At 36.0% G+C, this 11,138-nt stretch overlaps 1 protein-coding gene across 2 annotated transcripts; it reads right to left on the bottom strand.

The window, feature by feature from the left end:
- Window positions 1-445: 445 nt before the first annotated feature.
- On the bottom strand, window positions 446-4,731 carry LOC132308481 (chitin-inducible gibberellin-responsive protein 1-like). 2 transcript variants are annotated; one of them, XM_059806568.1, is made up of 2 exons: window positions 4,507-4,731; window positions 446-2,715 (listed from the first exon to the last, which is right to left on the bottom strand). In XM_059806568.1, the coding sequence occupies exon 2, from the start codon at window positions 2,525-2,527 to the stop codon at window positions 767-769; it is 1,761 nt and encodes a 586-aa protein (XP_059662551.1). In that variant the 5' UTR covers window positions 2,528-2,715; window positions 4,507-4,731; the 3' UTR covers window positions 446-766. The 2 variants fall into 2 exon arrangements, with proteins under 2 accessions (XP_059662551.1, XP_059662552.1); XM_059806569.1 differs by lacking the exon at window positions 4,507-4,731 and adding an exon at window positions 4,175-4,398.
- Between the last annotated feature and the right edge of the window lie 6,407 nt (window positions 4,732-11,138).

The raw sequence follows: 11,138 nt of genomic DNA, 5'->3' as shown, positions 1-11,138 counted from the left end.
CATCTTAGGTGTTCACAAAATAGAAATTGGGTAATTATTGGTACTTCGATTGATTCTCAATGATCAAATCCATAACAAAGTAGGTTGTATTTCTATAATGGGGATCTTACATAACGAGTGAAGGGACATTTTGTCTCTAGAATTAAAGAGTGATCCAAGAACCCTATGTATAGTTGTTTCACTAACCTCTCTTAATTACAGCATCCATCACTTGTGCAGTGCAAAGGGGCATAGGCCAAAAGAAGTCTTTACTAGCTTCACACCCAGCCAACAAGTGAAGAGACTGGCAGAGCTGTTGATTCATCCCAATCTGTCTTTAACGAAATATGGATAGAGTAGCAAATTCTGAGCTTAAGCAAGCTATTGCATGTAGATTTCTAAGATCCAAAATAAGTATCGACCGTTTCTCCAAAAGTATACAAACATATATAGGACAATACCAAGATACAAGAAATGATTGCAGGATTTCACTCTAAACTAAATTTAATATTATACAAATGAATGCATATCAAGGGGGATAAAAAATTAATACTGAGAAATTAATCCTGCACTGTACATGAATGCAACTCCAACAACAAAGAAAATGGTAGCTCAAACATAACTGAAATGAAAGCCCTTGGTGGCACGAAAAACGCAGATATCAATTGAGCAATCCAACGCTTGATAATACAGTATCATCAGGCCATGCCACAGTTGCAACCTATGAACTAGAATATAGTCATTTCTATTTCTAACTGGATCGGTGTGTTTCCCTTGTTTCTTATGCTCAGTTCCAAGCAGATGCTGAGATTAGGTCTCTGTCCTTCCATCCCAATAGCATAGCTCCATCCTTCTCCACCAGTGTATAATGCTCCGAGTATAACCTCATCAAGTTTCTTATCACGGAGTTGACATAAGAGCTCAGAGGACATTGCCTGAACCCTGCCATCGTAAACCTGGACTTCCACTTGCCGAAGAGCTCATGGCGTTCCACCCTCTCCTTGCCCTCACAAGCTATGATGTTCACAATATCTCTAGCCAAACAGTGTTGTTCCACATTGATCCGCTCTTTTCGGTCTCTTGCCATGGTCACATCAATTGACTCGAACATTGCCGAATAGTATTGTAGAGTTTCTATGAACCTAGTGATGAAAGGGGTTGTGTTCGTGTTTGACTCTTGCTCCACCAATGTCACAACCTTGGGAGAAAGTGACTTCACCATCCTCAATAGTTCATCCCTCGGGTTGTTCACGTCAACACTCTCATCAGGTGTGTGATGAAGCTGAAGAGGGAAATTCAGAGCCAGAGCCTCCCCAGGCCTTACATCAAGCATTTCCTTTGTGACATCTGGAGCAAAAACTGGCACTGGATGAAACTCAACTGGGATATTGAACCTCTCAGAAATCGCTGCCAACCTCCTTCCAACTGCATCCAAACTGTCTCCACGGGCATATTGATTAACTGGATCATCAATCCCTGTGATCCGAACGTGAGGAGCCCCACTAGGCCTCGCTGCAAGAGCTTGTAAGAGAGTCATCCACTGGGTCCCTTGAGCAATTTGGAAGTCTATGATGTGGATGCGCTCCTCACTTTTGCATGCTTCAGCAATGGCCCCATTTGCTGCCATGTATCCAAATTTCAAGTAAGGGCATATTTCATACAAGATTTGCATGTATGTAAGCAAGTCCTTGCCTTCTGGCTCCCTACACCTCAGGGTCCGGTAAATGTTAGTGCCTGATTCCTCTTTCCTCGCTACCAGCCCTTCTACCATATAAGCACCAAGGCGCTGAATTGGTTCTCCACTAATAGACACCTCACCACGAGCCACTTCAATCAATTTCTCAAAATCATCAAGTCGATTTTCAAAGAGAGCTCTTGCGCATTTAACCAGTAGTTCCTTCAGACTCCCCGGCGGGAATCCCAGAATATATGCATCTTCCATTGCTTTGTGACGCTTCTCGATATGAAATCCATCAACAGACTTACCGTACCTCGCCACATTGGTTGGCTGAGGTTGAATCACATGTGATCCCTGTGGTTCTTGGCTCCAGGCCCTAGACCTTTGACCTGATGTTTGTAGGGGGTTGTTTTCCCCAAAAGAACGAGTTGGCGCTGTTACTTCTTCTTCATCGTCAGGCTCCATTAGAGCAGTCTCTAACTCCTGCAAAGCGTTTTTTATGTTCTGATCACCACAATCTGCATTATGTGAAAAGGAAGTCCCGCCAGAAGAAAGCAGAAGACTTTCTCGGTGGCAGTCCACAGAAGGGCCCAACCGTTGGAAATAACTGGTAGTTTCAAGTGAAGAGTTACAGGAAGGGCTGACTCCTGAGAAATTCTCCGTGGAGCTGTGCTGTTCCTGACTGTCACTCAGTGAAGTAGGGGTCCAAGAATCAAACTGAGTTGCGAAAGAGGAGCTAGGTGAGTTACTCAAATCAAATCTCAAGGACTCAAAAAGACTAGTAGGTATTGATGGAACAGTGGGATAAGAAGATGAATAGGATCTGTCTGATTCAGTCACACCATAACGAAAAAACTGGTGCGAGTCCATGCTATATGGTCAGCATCAGCTTGTTCTATGCGATATTAATTCTCAATAGTGTTATTGGTGGTTCAGAAAAAAGCAGACCCTAGCTCTTAATTGGACAACAACTACTGGCAGCAAACTTCTGTTTAGAAATCACTAGTCTGTCTTAGAACGATAGAATCAAACAGCAATAATAGTGAAGGATTGGAAACCTGCAACAATGACAAAAATGAAGAGATAAGTTTACCGTTATCCTCTTGTTTAGGAGAGAACATGGAAAACATGGTTTTATTTCAAAATTTATCAATACGCTGCCATCATGAACAAAGGTAAGGTTTAGGGGCAAGCAAACATATACACATCACAAATTCACAATATGATTTCATACAGAAGTTGTTAGGTGTCAAAGTAGACAATCAGCAAAATTATATCATGTCAAGCAGTTGAAAATATGGACAACAAATCTCTAGATTGTTCTAGTTGGAATGCTGAATAAAAAAAACATTCAATTTCCATGGACTAACTGCAAGTTGAAATTCAGCAAATACATTTAGTTTGTCAAAAAGTACAAGATTGTTACGCAGATCAAGTAGGAATATATTGAGAGATAAATAATTTTAGTTTTCCTCTTTGCCATCTAGTTTACTTATTACTCCTCTTTAAACTCTATTTTTCTACAAATTATGTTTATTTCTGTTCAATGCACAAGGAAATAGTCTATTCATGCCATTGCAAACTTAAAAATCATATAAATACATAAAGTTTGTTCTGTTATTGCGTCTTATTTTCATCTAATATCCGGTTCTAAAGGATGACACTAGATGTCTTCAGATGATTATTTCATAATTGAAGTGAGAATCTTATTATGAACCCAACAGATGATTTTCAATATCTATCAGGGACAGAACAAACTACTAGTCAACAAAATTCAAAGTTCATTTTAAGAAAAGGCAACATGTACAGACTTAAACGGTGCAAGCCAAGTGTAAACAACTGCAATAGAAATTTAGGTATAATTTTATCCTCCATAACTCTACCATTGTTTTATTCAGGAAAAATAAAATACAGAAAATCTATCACTGCTTTGAACTTTTAGGGCTATGAATATGAAATAATGATATTGAACTGATACTCATTTGGGACCTGAGAAAACTTATATCCCTGCCTAAGTACCATCCAAGTGAGAAAACCCTTTTGTTTTTTCCAAAACAAATTACAAACTACATGCCATGAATCTTTTTCCATATAATCATCGTCACTAATTTGAGAATTGAAACCACCATTCGGAGAATCTAAATTCCATCAAGCAAGTGATGTATAAGCCGGACCAAAAAATCACATGAAAAGTAGGAATAAGTAGAAATTAAAAAAGAAGAATAGAAGTTTGAAAAAAGAGACATAATTTCAATTATGGATAATCAAGTACAACACAAGTATTAGCAAACAACTAAATAGGATTATATCATGGCACTATACAATAGCTACAATCTAATATTAGATGGTAGCACAAAACTACACATAAATAAAAAGATGAAAGAGAGCAATTTATGCTTAAAAATAAAAAAATTAAAGCTTGATAACAATAGGAATCGAAACAATTTCAAAGCCAAATTATTCAATTAAAACACACAAAAAAAAGAAATTCAGAACAACCAACCCTGACATAATTACCTATCTGATTAAACCATGATGCTCTGTTTGGTCGGTGGGAAAATGTAAGAGAAATAGGAGAAACTTTTAGATTCTTAATCGCTTGAAACCCAGAGAAAATCGAAACCATTCAATAATTTCCAAATTCGGCTCTTTCGACTTTTATAAGGTGAAATATCATTTTCCAAAAGCAAAAGAAAAAGAAAAGTTTGAATTCTTCCTTCTTTTCGTTTAAATTTCCCAGCAACCAAACGAAGACTGACTAGGTAGCAACACAAAGTCCACGAAAAGAAATTTCCTTACAAATGAAAGAGAAAAGTAAAGCAGAACTAACAGAAAGATTGGAACAGTACCTCAGATTCTATGAAGACCAAATCGAGAGTTGTAGTTGGCTTCTTCGTCAATATACGTATGTGTCTGTGATTGTGTATTTAGAGAAAGAGAGTATATATGCGTTAGTGAGACTGGAAAGAACACGAAGCAGAGGTTGGGATATTTATACTAGTGGAAGGGCAGGGAATGGTTGACGAAGTGTGGTACAGGGAAATTAACGGAGTGGAAACTGGGGTCAATGATTCTTTGTTGAAGTACGGTCGTTTTATATTGTGTGAGCGTGTGGCTTTGACGGAAGCACTGACGACGTTTAACGCCGACCACACGTTCTTCTATGGGAACATTCTTGGCTCTTTCAACAAATTTATTTATTTATTATGGTTTAGTAAAATAGAGAGACACGCCCGTATGTATTGTGTGTTTAACACGATTGGTAACTCGGAGAAAGCTGTAGTGTGCCGACATCATCTTGGTCCGGTGAGCCAGTCAGAGTCAGCAGACTCATCCATCGTTACATTAATATTGAGCACCACTTGGGGTTATACTGGGTCGTAGATAGATTTGAAAAAAAAAAAAAACAAAACAAAAGAGTCAAAACGCGTCTCCTTTGGAGAAGACCAGATTTATTAAAAGATAAATATTCTAAAAAATTATTATATCTATATATATATATATATAATATATAAAGTTTACAGAACCGATATTCTTATATGCAGATATTTATTTATTTATTATTTTTTCATGTGTTGATTTTGAATGAAAATAATTCACCTCAAACCAACCTAGGTTCCAATGATATCATTAAAAAAACAATAAAAATAATAATGTACTTGTCGAATTCAATCTATTTGACTGTTAATAAGCCATATTATATGATGAGATTCATCATCTCTCATATAATTTGAATTTTAAGATTTTATACCCAAATCACTACTAAAAAAAATCATAAACAAGCAAAGATCTCATTCTTATTAGGCTAAGTAAACCAACAGATCCACCCATAATATAAACAAATTTTGTACAAAACATTTGATTATACAGTAATTTTTTAAGGAAAAAAATTGAGACTCGATACGTTGGTTGTCAAGTCACACTTATTTGCAAGGACATTGTTTGAGGCAACATGCGAGCATGACATAACATGAATGATTTGAGTTTTAGAGACTTTATAGAGATGGTGTAGTATTGTAGAAATAAATGAAAGATTTAGTATATCGGAGAGTTTGTAGATGTTTGTTGATTAAAGACAATTCTAAAAATTTTTGTATGGTTTGCAAATAGATAGATATTTAGATGAAAAATTCTAGACATGATGTCTTAATCATTGATTGTGATGTAGTATCTTCTTGTATGCTTATAAATAGAAATTTCATTTGTAACGATTAAAACGTTATAAGAGAGTAAATCAAAACTAGTATTCAATTTTTTTATAATATATTATTAAACCACGTAATTTTGGCTCTAATATTAATTAATAATTTCTCATCAATTTCGCAGAGTTTTTTTTTTTTTTTTTGGGAAGGTAAATTCGCAGAGTAAATTCTGTGTGCAACCATTTTACGAGAGAGGAACCCTAGCCGACATTGTGCTTAATTTTTTTAGTAAATATTCTATAGATATATTTTGAACTTCACGCGCTGAAGATAGATATGTGTTATTCATAAACTCACTGATATAATATACTAATCCGCTCAACATCACGTGATCCCTATTGCAGATAGTATGCTCACCCATCGTGTGTAAATTTAAAACAACGGATTGCGACAGGTCTATAAGAAGTTTTACGACCAATTTGACCTAACCGGATGGCAAATCAGCATTGGACTCAAAATAACATACCGGTCTCATGTGGGTAGCTTAAAGACCATCTCTTAGCCCATATAGTTTCACGTGGGTAGCACCAGAAGAGGGAACAACAGATACAGTTTGTTACGTATGTAACATCACAAACCATAAATTATGAGCCATCAGCAAAACACACAGACAGTGCATAGAAGAGGGTGATCACAATTGAAATAAACATGATCTTCGTCTGAACAATGACCTTCTGAACAATCAACCATATAACTTGCAATAACCTAATTTGAGTCTAAACTCTAAATTCATATTTATGAACTTTTATCAAATTCGAATCTTAATTGAGCTAGATTCTAAATAAATGAAAAAAAGAAATACTAAAACAATTTCAAGAAGAATGTTTCTAGCATTCCAACATTAAAACTATTAACTATAACAAACATTTCACTAATCAAAACACAATTAAATATTTGAATAATATAATAATTCGAACTCTAGTTGGGCTTTTAGTAACAAATAAATTTCTAATTGAATTCTCCAAAATATTCCTTTTAGTAACAAATAAATCAAATTAACAAAATGACATTTTCTAATAATTTTAAAAAATAAATGGTGGCGGTAGTGAATGGTGGAAAGCGATAGTGGTATAGGTGGTGGTGTTAGAAGGTGGCGGTGGTGGTGGAAGGTGGCAGTTCTGTTGGTGGAAGGCAGTAGTGCTGTTGGTAGAAAGCGGTGGCAGTAGTGTGGTGGTTGTGAAGGAAGGAAATAGTGGTGTGACTATGATGGTGGTGGAAGGCAGTGGAGGTGGCGGTGGTGGAAGGTGGTGACTATGGTGGTGGCGGCGACGGTGGTGATGGAAGGTGGTGGAAGGCGATGGTAGTGGTGGAAGGCGGTGGCGGTGGTGAAAGGTGGTGGCGGCGGTGGTAGTGGAAGGTGGTGAAAGGCAGTAGCAGTGGTGGTGGTGGAAGGTGGTAGCAGTAGTGGTGGTGAAAGCCGACGGTGGTGGTTGTGGCAAATGGTGGCGGTAGCGGTGGTGAAAGGCGGTGGCGGTGGTAGTGGTGGACAGTGGTGGTGGTGGTGGAAGACGGTGGTAGTGGTAGTGGTGAGTAAGGCGGAGGTGGTTGTGGTGGAAGGTAACGGTGGTTTTTGAACTTGAAACATGAGGGTTTTTTGGGAAGTTGATTTTTTAAAAAAAAATTACTTGGGAATGGAATGGTCATTCCATAGGTTTAGTTATGGAATGAATTTTCATTCCAATGGAATAGCCATTCTATTTCATTCATGCACACCAAATGATTGGAATGGACATATCATTTCATTCCATTCCTGCACGCTAAACGTAGTATAAAAAGATTAAAGTAGGTCATTAAATTGTAAAAATAGTTATGTTACGTTTGAAAGTACCGAATCGGTATATTAAATTTGTAATTTGTGACAATTTAATTTATAGTTTTAACTAATTTTTTTTTTTTTTTGTTTTAAAATTCAAAACTCCGTTTTGGTACACTCCCAAACAACATTGTAAACTACTACTTACTCCACTAAATATTACTCCTTTAAAGTGTCCACTTTTTCATTTTAAGTTATCTCAATTGAAAAACTAATGTATTATTTTTGTAATATTACTAATTTAATCTTTTTTTTCTTAAATTTATAAAAAGTAAACGGTCAAATCACTCTAGATACACTATGGGTAAATTTGGTAATTTATTTACTACCAATACAATTAAAAAAAAAAATACTAATATTATGTTTGGAAACATTGAATTGATGCATTGAATTTAAAATTCAAAAAAGTTTAGTTCAAATTTTATACACCGATTTAATACCGCTAAATAAAGTATAAAAGTTTTACCAACAGACCTGTAGCCTAATGATCAGGGTTCGAACCTCAGTGGAGACAGTGTGTCCTAGTCTTAACTAGAAAAAAAAAAATGTATAAAAGTTTACATCTTTAAAAAGTTAAATTTCAACCAAAAAAAAAAAAACTTTTTGTGGGACGAGGGAGCATTCTTCAAGCAAAATAAAAAATTTGAAAACGGATGCATGGTGGATATTGTGCTCCCATTATAGTCAGAGTTATTGGTTTTTATCAGAACAAATTCTTTTTCCTTTTTGGTAAAAAATTGGACCAACAGTCGTATATCGTCCCAATAAGTTATGTGTATCAACTTATTAACCATAAATTTGAGAAATTAGAATGCAGTTGAGCAATAAAGATAATTTAGATAGGCATTTGCCACGCTTCCATATTTTAGGTAGCAAAATATCACTTTGGTTTTCTTTATTTAATCATGAACTAATAGACGACGAGCCAGGAGGTGGGTCAGGTGGCCGTCACATATTCTCTCCTTTTTGCATAAAAATATCAATCTCTTTACACTTCTGTTTCCTTTATATAATCATTAACTTGATAAGATGGAACTTTGAACATCTTTCTTTATTTCTTTAAGACACAATGTAATCCGTAATCACTAGCTTTATGTATATGTATATATATATTGTCCAGGTAGAGCACTAACTCTCAGGTACTTTACATATAGATTTAGCAGTGTTCAAGGTGTGCACATACCACTTTAGTAAAAAGTTGTATCGCATAATCTGAACACTTCTTTAAAATTTTCGTGTTCACATTCGCAACATCATTGGCTCAAAAGACACCATCAACAACGTGGTTCACTCGTTGGTGCTCTTTATCAGCATATAATCAGGTGTTTTTTTTTTTCAGCTGTGCACCAAGTTTATGTCAGTTGTGGTCAAGAAATTGCACGAGGACCAAATATTGCCCCATAATATTTATTAGCTGTACTTTTTAGGTAACATAAGATTGTATTAGAAGGTTGTGATTATTGTATCAGTAATTGGAAATTGAGTTTCGATAATTAAGAAATCCATTTGCCCATCGGAAAGAATAAAAATTCACTATTTTTTAAATCTTCAAGGCAAAACCATAACGCATTTTGTTAGAGTTTGATATATAGTGGATTTAGGGCGCATTCTGTTACAATTAGAATTTAGTGTTGGCAAATTTTGTAACAAAAGTTGGAATGTGTATTTTTATTTGGACAATGCTTAGCTACTTACCGGTGAGTAATTTTACCCTACTTACCCCTTATGTGTTTCAATAAGAAAATAACACATCAGTTTTAATAACAAAATTAACAAAATAATAAAAAAAGAAGAAGAAAGTTGGATCGACCCGTTTTAATTGGGCAATCACCCTTTCTCTGTTCTTTCTATATCTTTCATCGATTCCCAAACCCAAACCCACACCCTCCCCTATCTCCACTCTTATTCTTCTTCAAGTTGAAAATTGCATCTAGAGCCAACTTTTATAGTTCTCTTTCTCCTATATAAGTTTTGCTTACAACTGTGATTCGAAAAAATAAGAAAATTTTCAAAATCAATTTAATTTTTTTATACGTTTTTGAGATATGGAAAATATATGATGATTAAAGACGAAGTTTTAATTTTATTTATATCTTTTTGCCAGATAGATCTGTTTTCATATGAGAATTTATCGAACCAAATATTTAAATCTCACACAAAGCATAGGATCATTACTTTTACAACCAATAAGATAATGGAGAATTCCTATTAGAGTTACCATGTTATTCTTTAATACAGTGTCAGATCCTTTAATGGCGGAATCAATGGTATTAAACAATCTGATGCAGAGCTAGCAGTTAATATTGGTAACAACACCATTAAGATTTGGACTATGTCCTTTTTTAAGTAATAAAAAGGGTGAAGAGGAAGAAGAAGAAGAGCGGAGAGAGGAGGGCGTGGGTTTAGGAATTGATGAAAGAGATAGAGAGAAAAGAGAATGGGTGATTACCCAATAAAAACGAGTCGATTCGACTTTATTATTTTGCTAATTTTGTTATTAAAACTGATATGTTATTTTGTTATTGTAACACATAAGGGGTAAGTAGGATGAAGTTATTTACCGGTGAGTACCTAAACATTATCCTTTTTATTTTAGATTTTGATTAAGTTTTCAAAAGATAGTTTAGTTAGTTTGTGGTGATACTTATGTCCAAGAGCATATTCAGGATTTAAAGTTATATCAAAGGAGGGTAATATTATCTCTTGAATAACTAACTACTCACTAATTAGATTCTCATCGGTATGCATTAATATCAGGGCTCCTTTTAGGGCACAATTCATACATGTTCTGGATGAATAATTTAATTTGTGAATACTAATATATATGTTTACAAAGATTCAATAGAAATAAAACACTTTGAGTTTCATTACGAGCTTTATATATTCAAGGGCAAATTGCACTCATATCCCCTGAGGTTTGAGTTAACGCCACTTAACGGACGGTCATTGCACTAGTTTATAATGACACCCTTTGAAGTTTCAAAAGTCATATTTACCCTGAACCTGTTAATTAACAAAAATAACCCTAACCCTAACCCTATCCCTAACCCTGAGACCTTGTAAACCCTTACACCTACCATCGCCACACTCTGTCGCAACCACAAACCACCACACTCTGCCGCACCCACCGCCGTAACTACAGACCGCCACACCCACCACCACAACCATAGACTTACCGCCACAACCACCCCCGCAACCACAATGCCACAACCACCACCGTCATACTCTGTTGCAACCACAAACCGGCACACCTACCACCGCAACCATAGACCCATCGCCACACACATACTCTGTCGCAACCACAAACCCACAACAAAACAATTTACATCTATAACGGCACACCCACCACCACAACCATGGCATACCGCCACCACCACACAACACTTCAGATCGGGAAGCTCTTCGATCCGACCTCAAATTAAACGCGTAAAGCTCGTGTGAAGGGCAGTGGTGGTTGGGCGGCGGC

Source organism: Cornus florida, unplaced genomic scaffold (assembly GCF_030987335.1).
Source record: "Cornus florida cultivar Cherokee Brave unplaced genomic scaffold, ASM3098733v1 CherokeeBrave_3.0.0_Hap2_Chr05, whole genome shotgun sequence".
In the NCBI taxonomy this organism is placed as follows: Eukaryota; Viridiplantae; Streptophyta; class Magnoliopsida; order Cornales; family Cornaceae; genus Cornus; species Cornus florida.
This window is presented reverse-complemented; position numbering and strand designations above follow the sequence as displayed.